This window comes from Lontra canadensis, unplaced genomic scaffold (genome assembly GCF_010015895.1).
Source record: "Lontra canadensis isolate GAN:19392208 unplaced genomic scaffold, GSC_riverotter_1.0 scaffold69, whole genome shotgun sequence".
Classification (NCBI taxonomy): domain Eukaryota; kingdom Metazoa; phylum Chordata; class Mammalia; order Carnivora; family Mustelidae; genus Lontra; species Lontra canadensis.
The window spans coordinates 2,861,014-2,879,509 of record NW_022631063.1 but is presented as its reverse complement, the minus strand read 5'-3'; the positions used below and the strand labels follow the sequence as shown (position 1 = coordinate 2,879,509).

Below are 18,496 nucleotides of genomic sequence, written 5' to 3'. Positions count from 1 at the left end.
TTTTTCTCTGAAAGCTAGTTTTTCACTCTTATGCTTATGAGTCCTCCACATGATAATTGGTTATTCGTATGCCATTCTTCCATCCGGGCCTAAGATTTTTGAGAAGGACCCTATTTTATTTTGCTGTGTTTCCATCTCCTAGTTCAGCTCCTGGCACATGGCAGATGCTCCCTAAATGTGTTTTGAAGGAATGACTCTTATGTTGCATCTCGGCATATGAAGCAGTCGATATAAAGGTCAGGATCTTCCCGGAGTTCACTATTAATTTCTAAACAGAGATCATGTCTTGTTGTTTTGTTTCCCAGAGCCCGTGTGGAGCAGGCATAGTGAGGACTGGCTCTCTGCAGCTCAGCAGCACATCTGCCAGCAGTTCATCTTTGAAGAGGACAAAGCGAAAAGCGCCTTCCCCACCCTCCAAAGTACCCCTGCATCAAAGTGATGACAACAGTCCCATCACTGGTAACGTGACTTTTCCCATTAACATTACATGTGCATTAGGTCTTATTTTAGACAGACAGTAAAGTGATAGAGGTTATAAATCAGGTCTTCTTACTAAAAGACGATACTTACACTAAGGCTTTTTAATTAATTTTAATATTTAGATAGCCCCTGATTATTCTTGCTTAACTACCTTTTAAAATATGCAACATAAAAAAAAGAAATTGCATGGCTCCCTGACCCTTAGATTGAGCGTGTGGTCATCTGTGAATCTCTTCAGGACACTCTCGTTCCAGGATTGACTCCCTGTAGGAAGGGGGAACTAAGTCGATTTTAGTTGCTTCAAAGCTGGATGGTGAAATGGCTTCTAACAAAGTTAGGGCTATCTCTTCCCAAATTACATGCACATGAATTAAGCTACTAAGGGATTGCTACATCTGTGACTTGTTTGTAAGGTGTGCTGCTTCTGTCTCCCAGTCCTGCAGGCAGGACGTGCAGTTCCTTCGGACGGTGTTTTGGAAGCAAACTCTCCTGAGGGGCTGCCCAGCCCAGGTAGGACACCTTTACTCCACATCACGTAGTTCCTGGAAAAAGACATTTCAAGGTCGTTGAGGAATGAATCTAGTTATAATGCTCTGTCTGTGAAAGAAACACAGATGCTTTGACTCTTCTTTCCCAAATTTTATATTCTGAAACGAAAAAATTTCCACCCTGGGTTGAGTATAAAACTGACAGGACTCAAAATTTTAGTTCTATGATGGTACCGTAAGAACTTTCCTTATGCAAAGTCAGGTTACCACTTATTAATGTCCTTCCCAAGAGGAATGACACATGTTAGTCAGGAATGTACCTTAGTGTGTTCAGAAGAAACTTAAACCAGTGTGTAAGGTACCATTGTTTACACAACTGTCGTAGGTATGAATCTGATGTACATAGTGTCCTAGTTAAGTGGTAAAAATTTGTTATCTTGAAGTATTTCCTATTATATGGTCTCATTTTGGATTCTTTAAATAAAGGAAATGCCAGTAAAAATTAACTTAATACTGTTTCCCTATGTTTTAATAGTAGCTATTATAAGAATAAATATGGTAAAATTTCTTAATTCTTAGACTTAATGTTAGCTATAAATGAATATGAAAGACTAATGTCTAACCAAAAATAGAATATTACTCTGTTAGTACTTTAGCTTGGGTATAATTTTATAGGTATGAAAATTGCTCAATATAATCCTATCTGATTTTTATAATTAATGTTCATAAGCACAGGAGAAACTCAGGAGCACCCAAATGCTCCTAAATCTTTAAATACTTAGGTAATTTTTAGGAATTTGAGATTTTGACCCATCTTATATAAGCATTCTCCTGTCCTCTGTGATTAAAAACATTATCCTTATATAACTAGTCGTGACTTTTCTTATTTCTTAAGTCTTACCCAGAATAATATCAATGATACCTCAGGCTTCTGGACCTCCAGCACCTTTGAAAATACTAATTCATGCTATAGTCTCTTCATTTGCTGTATTTGCAGAATTTATTTGCGAAAGATAATGGTCTTTAATGTTTGGTCTGTCTGCCTTTTGGAATGCATTTTGCATGTCTTGACTTTCTGGAAAAGTTCAAAACATGTTTAAATTTGCTGTTTAGAAATCCTTTGTCAATTGAGTTAATGTTAAACCAAGTACTATAAGATCTTTCAACTTTGAAATGTACATGTTAGCATAATACATGTCCGTTAACCATGATCCTGGTATATTTCATGTTCAAAATCTTAAAAGATCCCAACCATCTATATATATTTGCCAACCTCATTAAAAAACCTAAAGTAATATTTGTATTTATGTTCAACTGTTGAAGTTGTCGTTCTCAAATAAAACTTCACAGTAAAAAAAAAAAAATTCCTTTTGTTCCACAAAGGAATTTTATTTAAATAATATCAAACCATATAAGTGAAATGAGAAGATTCAGAAGTATTAGAAAAGAGGTGTGAATGCTATTCAGACTTTGCTTGGTATCTATTTCTCTTTTTCTTCCTTTTTTCCCCCCTTGTTAGCTCTTCTTGTTTAACACATGGATAATTGTGAGCTAACAGATCTGATTTCTTCAAAATGCTTCTTGTTCTCTGCTTGCCTTAACTCTGTTGAATAGTGCCGTTTCCACAGATTTTACTTCTTTGGCAGACTCCTCCCTTGGCCCCGGGATCCCCAGTCACGAACACTGCACGGTGCCCAGACTGCTGGATGAACCCTCTCTCTCCGAATACCCTGGAACACCGGAGACAGCCGTGACATCTCTGACATGTAGGTGGCTGGGCCTTTCCTGCCTGGTGCTTGGTTTAATGCAGATTAAGATTATCACCAGGTCAGAATTTCATTACTTGGTTACCCCTTGTGTAAAAAGGTCTCAAAGAAATATTAGTTTCCTCCTTTCACTCGAAATTCTCTTACAGGTTTGGAGGTTATGATGTTTTCCCTAACCAGATGAATATGACAAGGCCTAAGATGAATAAAACAAGTGGTTCTGGAGGATTTTAGCTTTTCTTCTATTTGGCTTTCTGGTTTTTTTGGCAAAACTCTGAACTCTTATTTTCAGTGTTCAATTTTATGAATATTAAAGAATATATATTATATATGTATATATAATATATATAATATATAATTTTTTTCTTTCTTGGACTACTCTTTTGTTATCTAGTCCTGGCTTACTTTCTGAAGTATTGCTTTTGATTGGGACTTTTATATTAAATTATTGGAATTATTTTGTTACCAGATGGCAAAAATTTATAGTTAGGTAATACTTGCATTTCATTATAAATAATTTTATTCAATTTTTTATTAACTCAAAATGAGTCCTTATTTAAAATCATTTAAAATTAATATCACATACTGCTTATAGTAATGCAAAATTGTGCAGCCAGTTTGGAAAATAGTTTGATAATTTTTTTTATTGACAGTTTCATTGCTGAGTGTGGATCCCAAGGCAGGGCTCATCCCAGGACCCGGAGATACGTGACCTGAGCTGAAATCAAGAGTCAGATGCTAAACTGAGCCACCCAGGACGCCTATATGAAATAGCTTTGATGGGCAAGAGAGAAATAGGGATAACAATAACTTGCTAAGCGTTTCCTCAGTTAAACTAATTTGTAAGGAGCTTAAGATATGCTAAGGGGCCATTTATAAAACACATTTGCATCTAAACCGGAACAGACGTTAATTTTCTCAAACACAGTTTTCAAATTATATAAATGTACTCTTACTGCACAAACATGATATGCTAGTGTAGGCACATAATATTATACATTGGTATCATAATGATGCTTTCACATGTCATAATAAAATATGACTTGCCAAAATATATTTTAAAAAAATTCATTTAAATTCAAATTCTTTAATATTTTTCCTGTTGAGTAATCTCCTTTTTTTTACTCACAATGAAACTGTCAATAAAAGTCTCCATATTTGTTTGTTAAATAGCATAAATAGCATACTTTTCTGCCTAGAGATAAAATTAAAGACATACATTACTTTAAATATTCTTCAAGTACATTGAAGTTTTTATTAAATTTTGTGGATGTGCTGATCACTATATTCTAATGCTACACCATCCCCCTCCCCCATTGTGGTAAAATTAAATTTTGTTCAGCTGCTATTGTGTAAATGGCAGTGTTAAATTATACTTAAATAAGCAAAGATTCAGAGACTCATTCTTTGGTTTAAATTAAATTTCACAGCTAGTGTGGATACCAATTAGGATGTCTCCTCTTTTAATCTGTTGGACATTTGTTGTTGGTACTAAAGGAACAATGACAAAACTCATTCTTATACAATGAAATATTAACTGCAGCTTTTGAAGAGAATCACTCTTTCACACACACACACACACACACACACACTGATACAGGATGATTTTTTCAGCCATAGTTAAGTGGAGAAACAGAAGGTGAAAAACATCAGCTATAGTATGCTTCCATTTATATTAAATGGATCCATAAAAAAAAAAGGAAGCATGAGTATGCGTATCTGCTTGTATGTTCATTATACTTTCTGATAATATGTAGGAAAAACCTGTTAAAGGAAGTTGCCTCTGAGAAACTGAGTGGGAATAATTTTCATTGTATGATACTTATTCATATTTTCAAAAAGTATATTAAGTGTCTAAATGGCTTTTAATTCTGGTTTTGTATTAGAATCACCTTAGGAGCCTTAAAAATTCCTGGTGCCACCCTTCCGAGATTATGATTTAACAGGTGTGGAGAGGGTGAGAACACTGGTATTTCTAAAAGGGGCTCAGATAGTTCTCCATTGTAGTTCTGATAACTTCTGAGTCAGATTTTATAAGTATACTTGTATAGATATAAAATTTTAAAATCTCATGTTCTTTTAATTAATATTTAGAGCTATTGTATGAATGTAAAATCATTTAAATTCAAAGATACATAGCTATCTCTCAGACTGAGACATGTAACTTGAAGATTATGAGTTTAAATAACTTTTCTCTCTACCATGAATAAAACCTAGCATGATAGCATACTATTTTTAGAATTGTATATGTCCGAGATAATTTGACTATATGTTAATGTGATTACTCATCATTAGAGGATTGTTTTCTTATTAGTTTTGGGTGAGCAATTAAAATCCAGCTAACTATTATTTTTAAAATTCCTTTCTTGCTGGGATTGCATAGGATGAATGAGGCAAATTAATAGTTAGGATTATATCTTCATTTCTTTGTAGCTGGAATAAGCTCTGATCATAGCCTTGAAGAGATAGATGAAAAGGAAGAACTGAGTGAAATGCCCAAAGATGAGACTGAAAATATTTCTCTGAAGTCACAAGCTCTTCCTTTTGGATCTACTGATATAATAAATACACTGAAAAATGATCCTGACTCAGCCCTTGGCAATGTTACCGGAGAGTCCTCACAGAACTCCAAAGAAGAAAAACAAGAAGCTAGAAACACAGATAGACAGTAAGGAGTCTATTTGCTGGAAGGGTGGGTGATGGTTTGTTTAATGCGTACTAGTCTCTGAATTATAGATCTGATATTATAAACACAGATATAGTAGTCTCTTTAGTTTAGACTCTGTTCACCATCATTACCAGAATGCTTATTAATACAGTATCCATATGCATGCTTTGTTTTTAACTAAAATCAAAATCAACAGTTCTGGTATCCCTGTGTGAGACACACCATAGCATGTAGTTAATTTGTGTGACTCAAATATAAAAGTACCTGTTTGTTTGTATTGTATGGGTTTTGCCTATTTTCTCTTTGATCTAAATGAAACATTTAATTTTTAATTTTCACCAAATGCTTCTCAAGAATTTTCACTGATGTATAAAACAATTCTGCATATTAGATTATGATGTTAAGTTACTAATTTAATTTTTATAGTCAACTTTATAATGCAGAGAGAGCACTTTCCACTTGGCCCTAGGAATTGAAATCTATACTACAGTATGCTTATATTGTGTTAGAAATGCCACATCACGAGTAAAAATGAAATTAAGTAAGCAAAGTAAACCATCTTCATCAAAGTTTTACTATAATTTTCATGGGAGTGTCACCAAATTAAACCCTTCTATCACTAAAAATAAGACAAAAAAACAGTTGAGGTCAGCCCACATCCTGATTTGCCAGAAGTTGGCTTTGTCAGATGAAAGACTTAAGTATTTCATTCAGTTTCCTTTTTCTTTAAAAGACAAATAATAATAACAGAAAGACACTGTTTTTGGAAAAGTATCCATTTTACCAAGCTTCTTAGATCCTTCCTTATAATAGGACCACTCTTTGAAAGCTAATGGTTCATAGCAGCATTTCCTCTCAGTTGTATTTTTTCTTTGCTATTAAATTTCCAGTATTTGGCAGAAGAAAGATGATTATTTCAATCCATCTGTCTTTGGAAATTATTGCCTCTTTTCTCATCTGGCGCGTGCACATGTATGTGTGTGTGTGTGTGTGTGTGTTTAAATAGTATCAGTATGTAACATACAATATCCTGTTTTGCAGAGGGCCACACATAATGGTATATGATGCAAGCAGTGAAGAGAGGGTAGTTGACAGTGTAAGAAACTTGAAGTCATTGGGCCCACACCAGGAGAATGGTGAGTTCCATAAACACTAATAGCCAACGTTTTCAGAGCACTTACTGTATGCCAAAGGGCCATTCTTAAAACTTTATATACATTAACTCATTTAATCTTGTATATTAACTCATTTATAGGTCTCACTATTTTCAGTTCCACTTTGTGGTTCATTGAACCACAGTGATGCTATGTAATTCACAAGGGTCCCCGTAATTAGTAAGTAGCGGACCCTGGATTTGAACTCAGGCAATATTACTGTCACGAGTGCTATTAACTACTGTGTGTACTATTTTTGTTGTTAAATCTTAGACGTTGTTTAACCTACATCTTGGATCTTAAAGATGTATACTCTGTGCATCCATTTGTGATCTATTTCCCTTTTTTTTCTTTTTACTGACTCCCAAGTCCAAAACTGTTTTACTTAGGTGAAACTTGTCTGCATGATTTTTAATCTAATTACGTAATGTTGACCTCTAATTATGTGATGTTATTTAGCAGTATCTTCCACACCCCAACCCCCAAGTCAAGATGTTTCTTTGCTTTGTTATGATATATTTCACTCCATTCTGTCTTTAGGACTATGCTCATTTTTTTTTTTTTTAATTTGCAGGACATATGATTTCACCCATTCATTCAACTATCCACCAAATTAGTCACTTCACTAATTTTGTTACTTGCTTACTAGAAGCCATGTATTTCTCTAAAAGATCTTGTCTGCTCAACCAGATTGGGCAATCTTTTGGATCAGAGAAATTATATCCAATACTTAGAATTCCTCGTAGCACCTAGTAGAATACTGACCTATTGTTAAAATATACAAGTCATCAACTTAAGATTTCTTTTTTTTTTGACTTTACAATGGTGTGAAAGTGATACACACTCCATAGAAACTGTACTTTGAATTCTGAATTTTGGCATTTTCCTGGGCTAGCAATGTGCTGTGTGATACTCTCGCACAATGCTGGGCATCAGCAGCTCTGGCTCCCAGTCAGCCTTCCAATGGTAAGAGCCCTCACACCTGCCACCATTCTGTTGTTCACTTTCAGTACAGTAGTTAATAAGTTACATGAGATACTCAACCCTTTACTATAGAAGAGGCTCTGTGAGAGAATGATTTTGTCCAACTGTAGGCTAATGTGTTTTGAACACATTTAAAGTAGTATAGTATTCTGTAATATTCTGTAGCTTAGATGTACTAAATGCATTTGACTTAACAATATTTTCAAGTTATGATGGACTAGGTTACAATGTAACCCTATCATTAGTTGAGGAAGATCTGTACTTAAGGTTGAAGTTCAGAAAAATGACACTACACAAATAGAAGATGTGAGGAATGAACAATGGTATTTTAAGAAGATATGAAGGAATTTGCTTATGAATTCTCATAGTCCAGTCTATTAATATGCAAAACTAGGTGAAGATTCTTAGAAAACATAGGCATATACATATTCATATTTGGATAAAATGTGGATTATTCCAGTGTCACAAGTGGATAGACTGATGTAGCTATATGTTGTTTTACCTATGTAGGATGTGTTGGTTATTTCAAATAGGTCTCTGGTTCATTTTCCCCATGGTCAGTACCATCATGAGATAGAATACTGATAAGTTCTAAAAGTATATAATTTCCCTGTCCTTTTCCTCTTGATTCAGTTCTTCACAACATACATTCTGATGGCCAATAGAAGTTTACTGAGAAATCATGCTGCTTCCTTTTTTAAAAAATGATGGATCATTTTCGCTAAGATTTTGGCATCAAGTTAGTGCTAGGGTCACAGGTATATTTCTAGAATGATATTTTTTTGGTTTACATTTGATTTGCAATGACCTCTGTTGACTCTAGGTGGGTTTTTTTTTCCCCTGTTTTTTAAAATTAAAGTATTTAGGCAATTTTTAAAATAAATTATTTCTATTATCTTAAAAACAGTTTTATAGTTTCCTTCCTTTTTTATCTATATACTTGTTTCAATCATTATTCTGACAGGTGATTCGTTTTGTAGATGTTGTTGTAAGTTTTGAGTAGGGGAAGGAAAGGATAGTACAAAATTTACCTTTTCCTTCTACTGGCTATCATTGGAAAACGACCTAACCATTTGTTGACATTTGGTTGGTGTCATTATCAGGTATGTATGGGGATGGATTAGCTACTAAATTCAGCAGTGATTCCAGGTTTCCAGTCCTGTCATTGGGAATAATTGTGAAATTTTGATGAGAAATTCAGAATTGGTGAATAGTGAAAAATAGACATTTGGAGTTCCAAAAGCAATTAGTTAGGGTTTATAGGGAAATGAATTTAAAATATGTTGATTTACTTTGTTTTGGAAAATATTCCTATTGTGTAACTGGTCTATACCTATATTCACTGGAAAATGAGAAATAGGCAAGAAAGAAGGGAATACATTTACGTTCATTTCCTGGTACCAGGGACCATTTCTTTTGTGCTTATAGAAGTGTTGACAATAGTACTTTTCATATAGATATTAAAAATACTTACAAGCCACGTAAAAAACAGGATAGGCAGAAATGTGTCTTTTTCATGAATCTTAATCAAATGTGTCACAAAAGTTAATAATTATGAGTCATTGAGAGGTCACTTGTATAGAAAACAAATATTCTGCAAATCAGTTGCATTTTTTAGGGAAGAATAAAAATGAAGTCCATTTGAAAATTAGATATTTAATTTAAGAACATTGCAACATAATAGAAAATTTAACAACCAGGACCAAAAAAAACACGCAATTAGGTAGGGTGTACAAAGATGAAGGTATGTTCATATACAAATTTACCTGGCAACATAATTTTTTTCTCTTGCATGCATGTTTCTTTTTGTTCTGGGGAATATCCTATCCTAATTAGCATGTTACATAAATGACATATAAAATATAATACATATTTTCACCTTTTTACATCTGAGGAAGCTGGGTTTGGCTCAAAGGGGTTAAGTAACATATAAGTCCAGGTGGGTTCTAGACTCAGGTTTCTATGATACCAAAGTCCAAGCTCTTTTTCCTGATGCTCTTACCTGCTTTTGTATCATTAGTGAGCTGAAAATTATCTGTAGAATTCAAACCAACCTATTTCAGTTTGGGGGAGGCAGGCATTGAAAACTTGAGGTTTTTCTACTTTGTTCACATTTGACTTGACAATATTTTTTTTTCTCTCAGTGGATCAAAATGAAAGAATTGTCACTCTACCAAACACAGAAGATCATATGAAAAATGGAGTGAGGAGAACAATAATCAACGTAGGAGGCGTTGCCAAAAATAACAATGTGGACACGGAAGTTGACAGACTATCAGACTATCAAGCGCATAAAACTGATACCGCTGACAGTTACCAGGAGAATCACCTGGCTGCTTCATTAGTACAGGACCCAAAACTGAATCAACCCAGTGAAGAAAAGACCAAAATGCAGGATGCAGCCATTCAGACCATCCCTTCCACTGACAGCTCTGACGGGAACCACCGAGATCATGATTTGTCTGATTTCAAAGTTAATGAAAGTGTGCAAACTCCAAGTAACAATAAATCAACTCAGCCTTCCTCTTCAAGTCCCCAGGATGCTGTAGATGCCTCAGGAACATTCAGGAGTCAGGGCCCCCTAAATGTACATTCAGAAAATCAACTTCCCATTAAAGGTCCAGTTGGTTCACACAGTAATGATGATCTTTTGCTTCCTATAGATGGGATTGATAAGGATTCAGCTATTTCTCATGTGAGGAATTATCCACTTTATAGACAGGACTATGATCCCAAGCCAAAACCTTCAAATGAAATCACGAGAGACTACATACCCAAAATTGGAATGACTACTTATAAAATTGTGCCTCCCAAATCCCTGGAGATATTGAAAAATTGGGAATCAGAAACCACTGGGGATAAAGATGATCAGGAGATACATCCTTTAGGAAGAAAGCACATTCATGAGAGTTTGAAAGAAACTGCAATCCAAACAGAAGATTTTGTTATTTCTGAAAGCCCAAAGGTGCCACAGGCAGACGTTCAGCTGAAGCCTCCCCCAAGAACAGGGCATCTAGTGCACGGCGTGGAGAGCTCACCCCACCTCGCCATGGGAAATCCTCTGAAGCCTCCTCCCAGAATGATGAAAGACACTGGTACAGCTCCTTTTGTGCCGAATTTGGAAGATATAAACAATATTTTGGAGTCAAAACTTAAATCTCGGGTTTCAAATCCCCAGACCAAACCAAGTTCTTTTTTCCTGCAGATGCAAAAAAGAGTTTCAGGTCAGTATGTGACATCTGCAGCTGCCAGGAGTGTCCACGTGGCCCCTAACCCCACTCCAAAAGAACTACTAAAGAAAGAGGGGGAAAGGGATGTGATACCACCTCAGGAGGAGCAAACTCTTTCTCCCTTAAGTAAGACAGCTCCATCCCTTCCACAGCCCCATATGAAAAACCCTCAGGATGGCAGCAGCAGCCAGAAGCCCACTGAAACCTCTTCTCCTCCCGGAGCTCCAAAACCTGCTCCTCTTCTGGACAGTCAATTAGCAGCACTAAATCTGAAGACTTTGAAAACTTTTGGGGCCCCGAGACCTTACGTGAGCTCTGCTCCGTCTCCTTTTGCCCTTGCTGTGGTGAAACGGTCCCAGTCTCTCAGCAAAGTGCGCCCAGAGCCGAGCGGCGAGGGTGCGGCCGCCCCCCCTCCACCTGACACAGAAGAAGGGAAGTCTCCTTCCGAACATCAGGTTGTGGGCATCCCACAGCTGTGTGTGAGTGAGGAGGTAAGGTGACCGTTTTAAAAATAAGGGATTCCAGTACAGCCTGGTTTAAATGAGGGTCGACAAGCGTGTTGTGTTTGTGTGTTACTTAATTTTGAATTCCTGTTAATCTAATAGCAAACTACCATCAGGAAAAAAAAAAGAGTAGTAAGTACATAAAATCTGATTATTTACTCTTGGAGTTATTATTAATTTAACATGATTGGGTAGTACTATAAAGGTCATCATTCTATAATTGTATCATTAGCAAATACTGTAATTTGAAGTTTCTTCGCTCCTACATTTGCATAGCTTACTGCTTTATAGTTCTGACTCTATTTTCCTGTTTTGCTTTTCTCAGTTTGTTTACAACTTTTCTGGATTTTCTGGTTTCTTTTCTTCTCCAATTCTACATAATGGCAAAATAGATAGTTTTAATTATATAGAAACATAAGCAGTATTTATAGACTAGATAAAATAACCAAACATTTCCCAGCTAGACATTTTCAATCACACACACTCAACCTCAGTTACCAAACATTGATACATTGAAATAACTTAAACTAAAACCAGAGTTTAAATATGTAATTTTCTTAATTTCCCATTTTTGTTAATTTAGTGTCAACTTTACCAGTTACTTGTATATTGACTAAAGTATCATTTAACCACTGTCTAACCTTAATAACTGACATAAAAAGGGACATTTGTTGACTTCATGTTTGGTCAACTGAGTGTTATAATTTGGTAGATTCAAATAATATAGTCAGAGAAAGGATGACATTTACAGTATGAATTACAATAATCCTCTTGCAAGTTAAAAAATATTTTGTGTACCTTTACTCTGATAGTGTTTAAAGAATACGTTCAGATTTGTGTGACAGTTCCAGAAGTATTTTACAGTACTTTTCAAACATTCCTAGAGTAACAGAACATTAACCACACTGCCAAGTAAAGATTTTTTCCATAGTCTCAAAGCAATATTCATCTCGAAGGATGTTTCTTTGTATATTTCACATTTATGTTTCTTCACTTTGATATAGTGTCAGAAAGAGATATATGATATAGTGATTAATTCTTTACTTGGGAACAAAGCCTGTGTTTCTTCTTAGGATGGAATGCCATTACTAAACAACAGAAGTTTGATTTAGATAATACAGTTTTTGAGTCATTGCCTGAACTCCGTTTAGCTCATCTTTTGTAAAGATGTTTGGCAGTTTAAAAAAGACATTTTTAAGATTATTTGATAATAGTTCCAAGTTAAATCAGTTACTAAATATTCTTTCCTAAGAAGCTTAATTAAATTTCTGATTCTTAAATTTGGAGATTCCTATTACTTATTTTTAGTTCATGGGAAAAATAAACATGGTCATCATTTAGCCCCTGTGACTTCCAGAAACACAAAATAAGCTATTACATGTAGCACAGTCATTAATATTCTTTTATTAGAAGATATGTTAGATTCAGCCAATATAAAATTGTCAATTTGTCCATTTTGTTCTGTCAAAAGTGATAATTTCATAACATATTATGTTGTAACTATAAAAGTGTGTTTTTTTTTTTTAGTCTGTGGAATTTTTATTATTCTTAATTTAGCTCTTCTAGCCAATTCTCACTGGCAAAATCAGCATCATTTGACTTAAGGATAGTAAAATTACCACTGTATTCTTACAGCAAAGAGACGTACCACTTTTCTTCCTTAGCCTCATGAGTTCAAGACAAGAGAAAGTAATACCCTCATCTTCTAGCTGAGCTCTGGCAGCAGAGATAATTCAGTGGGCAAGGACACTAAGCTATGTCTGAAACACCAGTGTGGCAAATAGTGATTTTTAAAGAATATTGATGATGACATTTTTTTAAAAAATGACTCATTCTTCACTTGGTATTCATATAAATATTTTGCATTTATTTTTATAGGGAAATAACTCTGCACACAATGAACAGAATTCCCAAATACCATCTCCAACTGACTGCCCATCATTCATTCTTAAGAGACAAAGTTCTTTAACATTCCAAAGCTCTGACCCAGAACAGATCCGACAGAGTTTGCTGACTGCGATCCGTTCTGGAGAGGCTGCTGCCAAATTGAAAAGGGTAAGTTTTCTTTATCAAATGGGTGGCAGTGGGTCTGTTTTCAACATTGTCAAACTAATACTTAGGGTAAGTTGTTTTCTGGCTTTTGAATCTGAAGAGGGAGGGTGCCAGAAGTTATTCTTTGATGTCAGGGGTCATTTTTGAAGTACAAGCTGAAAGAGTCCAGAGTCTTACACATACTTAAAAATATGTCCGGTCTATTTTCCACACCATGGGCCAGGTGCAGGACATGGGTTTTGCTCATTATTATAGGACTCTACATAGAAAGTACCCTGGACTCTTATTTTATAAATTTTATCAGCACAGTAAGAAAAAATTCTTTCAGAAAGAAAATCCCTCCTTAATCTAGAAAAGCTGCACCAGCAATATAAGAACCTACAAGGTTTCAGTCCTAGCTCCCACGGTGAGCAAAGTTCACTGCCCTATGCAGGGGATTGGGTGGGGGTGGGTGTTGTTTTATAGGTTAGACCAAAAGTGTAGGGAAAACCTAAGGAATTTAGATGACATCAAATATAGAAACTCTGGTCTAATAGTGGCTTGCCCGAGTGGCTCGCTCCTCTTTACTGAGGTGCAAGAGAACTTCAGGTCTCCTGGTTTACCTCTCTTTGGAGCAAATGCCAAAGAAACGTTACAGCAAATTATTTGTAGGTGAGTTTCCTCCCTCTGTCACTTTCATCCACTCAGAGAGGATGCACGTGGTGAAGCCTGGAGCCTGGCATCATAACAGACTTCCCAGAGACTGTTGTCTCCCTAAATGTCTTTCTTGTTCTCCCCTTAGTTGTCTTGGTTGCAAGTTCCTCAACACCCAAGACAAGAAAAGTACTCATTATTCCCCTGACTCCCTAGGCATTTCGTTTTGTGAATTCCTTCTCTAATCATTTTAGAAGCTATTTAGAGAAGAGTAAGAGATTTGTTCAGCAAAACACTGAGCTCAACAGAAATGAAATCTGCGAAGGGACAGGAATGCTGCAGAGAGAGAAAGAAAGGGGAGGGCATCTCGGGCACATCTCCACGGCCGGCCCTGCTTGCGCTAGCCACTTTTCTCCCTGTGTTTCAGCGGAGCCATGAGTGACCGCTGTTTTCACGTAGAGCTTGGCACTCCCAATTGGGCAAACAGGAAGATGGGGCAAAATACTGCCTGCTGTCAGGAGTGGAGGAAAACGTGAAGGACTAGGTTTGAATTTTATCAGGTATTTGTAGAGTCTGAATTTAGATGCCAGGTGGCAAAAAAACCCAAAAAAAGTGGTTTTGAATATTAAAACTGGTATTTCACAGGTCAAAACAGTTATATTTTTATGGGGAAATAGGCCCATTCAAATAAATTGTACATTCTCACTTAGGGAAATATTTCTCTTTCTAATCTTTTAAATTAAGGTTGAGTTTCAAATCCATCACTTCTGATTTAAAGCTTTCTCAGTTCAGTACACTTGATAAGCATTTTTTTTTGAAATATTTTATTTATTTATCTGACAGAGAGATCACAAGCAGGCAGAGAGGCAGGCGGTGGGGGGGTGGGACGCAGGCTCCCTGCCGAGCAGAGAGCCCGATCCTGGGCTCGATCCCAGGACCCTGAGATCATGACCCGAGCTGAAGGCAGAGGCTTAACCCACTGAGCCACCCAGGCATCCCTTGATAAGCATTTTTTAAGCACAAAAGTATGAAACAGTGAATTTTGGAACACTAAAAAAAAGAATTAAATTTAAAAAAAATTACCCAAACTAAAAAAAAAACAAAAACAAAACAAAATAAAAAAACCCCACTGTACTAGATACTGGGGAGAGGAAGATGAATAAAATGAAGCCTCTGCCTTCTGGGTGTTGACAGCCTGAGACTGAATAGCAGTGGTATATCGGGTCCAGGGGAGAACCAAGGAACTACACAGAAAATCGTTGCAGTACCTTTGTACTAAAGTCACTGGATACAGTAACCCGTTTCAATGGCTACGTCGCAGAAAACAGTGCATGAAGCTGGGAATGTCTTTTCGGCCAACAGAACTGTACAGGCAAGCAGCTGTGTGCTTGGTGTTCTGGGCTCTGAATTGGCAGTCTCTTCTCTTATAAAACTCTCATTGCTTCCAGAATGAGCTGGATGTGAATCAGCATAGAAAGCAGGCCCTAAATGATGATCCTATAATTGTACCCTGTTTATAACTCACTACTTTAGGTTCTATCGAGGCTAAATTTTATCTCTTTCAGTAGGATATTATCGATAGATCGGAGTCTTAGAGTGCCAGTTCCTAAATTCTGTTTAATGAAAATTCTTTACATAATCCATTTTATCCCACTGAAAATGGACACAGGGTCAAGTAAAGTGAATAATATCCACACTCCATGATCAGTATTTCCACTTCTAATTATATACCCGAACAGGGTGTGTGTTGTGTGCCGGGACTCACATATAAGAATATTCATGAAATATTGTTTGTAACAGCTCCAAATAAATATAACCTTAATATCCAAAAAGAGGATAAATAGTATATTCAAAGCATGGACTATCAAACAGCAATTAATTGGGCAAAATGCAGCTAAACACAACAGTGTAAAGACCTATAAAAATATATATGTGTAAAGTTCAACAGCATGCGTAGGTGGCAATTATTTTTAAAAGTGAGGAAGTAATTATAGAAATCATGATAGGGTTACTTCCACACGGAAAGAAAAGGGGTTGCTTGTGGCTCGTGGGAGCAAGACAGGCGCACAATTTAAGAGGGAACCAAAAATATAAGTAATCAAGATAAATATTAATGCAGTATTTTTAAAATGTCTACATGATAGACATTTAGTGATAGAGAAAATGTCAACATTTTAAAGACAAGCTCAGTAGGGAGCTGGAGTTATTCTTTTCTTGGCCTAGGTGCTGGATTATATATATGTTTGTGTTTGTTTTCATTGGGTTGTTTGTTTACGTTCAGGGCACTTTTCTGTATGCGTATTGTATTTCAAAAAATATTATACTGCAAAAGGAAATAGAAATGGGCACAGGAAGTCTCTAATTCCTTGTGATCTTTGCTTAAGTCCCTTATTTCTGTCCTGTACTGAACATTTCTCCTGGTTTGTTTTAAATTCTAACATTTCTTTTATAGAACAACAGTAAGAGTGCCAAAGAAAATCTTCAGTGATTTTGACAGGAGGTTTACATTGTTCATCAGAAAGTTGGCTCCAGGTTTGCCTATATTTTGGCTCCCAAATGTTCAGTTTAACTCCAGGTACCAACCTGCCTTATGGCTCTGGTTCATACCCAAGTAATTAACCTTCATTATAATAATTGGTTCATATTAGAACAATTACCTAGTTGACTGCTTTAGTGTAAATGTAGTCATGAACATGCCACGTTTTTTCATATTTCTTCAGATTTTCTCCACACCTTACCCCTATTTGACCCCAGTGTAGTCACAGAGATCTGTCTTGTTTTCTTACAAAGTTTCGGTAAATCCGGTTCAGTATTTGACAATATGTGTTTGGTGTTAAGATGTATATGTGAATCAGCAACTTGTTTTCAGAGAATGAGATTAAGGAACCTATTATCGCTGACGTGTGTTGATAGAAGAGCTTCTCTGGCTGCTCTCGGTTCTCAATGATGCTTCAGCTACTAAAGGTCATTACAAGTAGAACACAGCTTCTTGAAAATAAAGTCCGAAAATACACTGACAAATGGTATTTAGTGGTTGATATTAACCATTCCTTCAGAATACAAAAATTTATCTTTTGCTACATGGAAATCTGGAAGGAAGAAAAAAACTGGATAAGACACCCAGAATCTTGCTGGCTTGTTTTATTTGTTTAATTAGTCTGCTTTTTATTCTTACTTCCTTGATTGGAATTTGAACAGTCTAAAGGCTTCAGGTTGGCACTTCTTTCTCTATATTTTTAAATTAAAAATAAACGATAGTTTCATAGTTAATGCTTCTCACAAGAATAAGAAAGCTATGTGAATATTCCTGAAAAGTCTTTAAAGGGTAGACAGTCAACTAGCAGATGCTCTTATCAGTAAATTTGTTAATGTTCTTTAAAAAATATCTTTATTGTATCATGTTCATTATTCAAAAAACTCAAGCAGTACCTTTTTACTTTATAATGTTTATAAAAAGTTACTGTATTCCATTCAAGAAATATCCATTGATCCTACACTGTGCTGGGCACTAAAATAAACACACGTATAATGGGGCATTAAAATAGACAAGGTTTCTGATCTCACAAAACTTATGAACTAGTCTATAATGTCTTCTCATGCTTGAAAGTTTAGTATACAAAATTCTAAATATCAAACAAAATACCATCCCCCCAAAGTAACTGCTCATGATAGATTATTGTGAAACCTTCCAGAACACTTTTGTAGTATGTAAATGCATTTACATACGTACAAAAATAGAATCCTGTAAAACATTCATGAATATCTCTTTGAAGTTTTCCATCTTATTATACACACACACACAAAATTCTTTTAAGACTACATAGTATTTGACTCTATGAATGAACCATGGTTTAGTTGTTCCTTACATTTAACTGGATTCTGGTTTTTCCAGTCTATAAATGGTGCTACAAAAACATCTCTTAACTTGTATTAGAGTCATCAGTGTGTTTTTTAAACATTTAAAACAAAATTTCTTTTACTTTACAAAGAGTTATGAGAACTGCAATTTTGGCAGTTATTACAAAAATAATTCCTACACACTGAAACTTTTCAGACCAAAGTTACATAATGAAAAGTCATTACCTGTTTGCTGTTCATTGAAAGGAATCCCACAGGAATACTAAACAAAATGCAGATGAGCTTTCCTTCTTCTGGTGGCAACTTTTCTTTTGTGTTTTGTTTTGTTTTGTTTTGTTTTTCAGGTGGATAGTGTCAACACTCTACTACATTCTGGATTCATAGTCAAGAAAGTTGATTAGTTTAGATGATCAATTTTTGTTTAATAAAAGGCAAAAATGAAGCACAAGGAAATCAAATCCAAACTAAATTTGCCCATTTTATTTTCCTTTTCACTAACATACTCTGTTGCTAAGCAGAATCTATGGCCTCTTGTACTTCAGTTTTCTTCTTGGGAGAAGATGATAATGTTCGTTTAAGAATCTACACTAGCCAAATTGTAATATAAAGATTAACAATTTTTCTTAAAATATTGTCTTATTTTATGTATAATATTTCAAAATATTATACCTATTTACTGT

General features: G+C 35.5%; 1 protein-coding gene and 1 long non-coding RNA gene across 9 annotated transcripts in view; one reads left to right on the top strand and one right to left on the bottom strand.

Moving 5' to 3' along the window:
• Positions 1-18,496, top strand: part of COBLL1 (cordon-bleu WH2 repeat protein like 1) — a 164,465-nt gene that overhangs the window by 143,667 nt on the left and 2,302 nt on the right. For 5 of the 8 annotated variants that reach the window (XM_032880320.1, XM_032880316.1, XM_032880315.1 and 2 more), the window contains 7 exons: positions 306-459; positions 916-990; positions 2,615-2,734; positions 5,168-5,402; positions 6,444-6,538; positions 9,685-11,261; positions 13,152-13,328. In XM_032880320.1, the coding sequence (XP_032736211.1) occupies positions 306-459; positions 916-990; positions 2,615-2,734; positions 5,168-5,402; positions 6,444-6,538; positions 9,685-11,261; positions 13,152-13,328 (2,433 nt within the window). The remainder of the gene's footprint in view (positions 1-305; positions 460-915; positions 991-2,614; positions 2,735-5,167; positions 5,403-6,443; positions 6,539-9,684; positions 11,262-13,151; positions 13,329-18,496) is intronic. The other 3 variants (XM_032880318.1, XM_032880317.1, XM_032880322.1) reach the window with 1 other exon arrangement.
• Positions 942-18,496, bottom strand: part of LOC116880898 — a 78,658-nt gene continuing 61,103 nt past the window's right edge. Inside the window, exon 3 of the long non-coding RNA XR_004385296.1 lies at positions 942-1,022. This is a non-coding gene — a long non-coding RNA (uncharacterized LOC116880898). The remainder of the gene's footprint in view (positions 1,023-18,496) is intronic.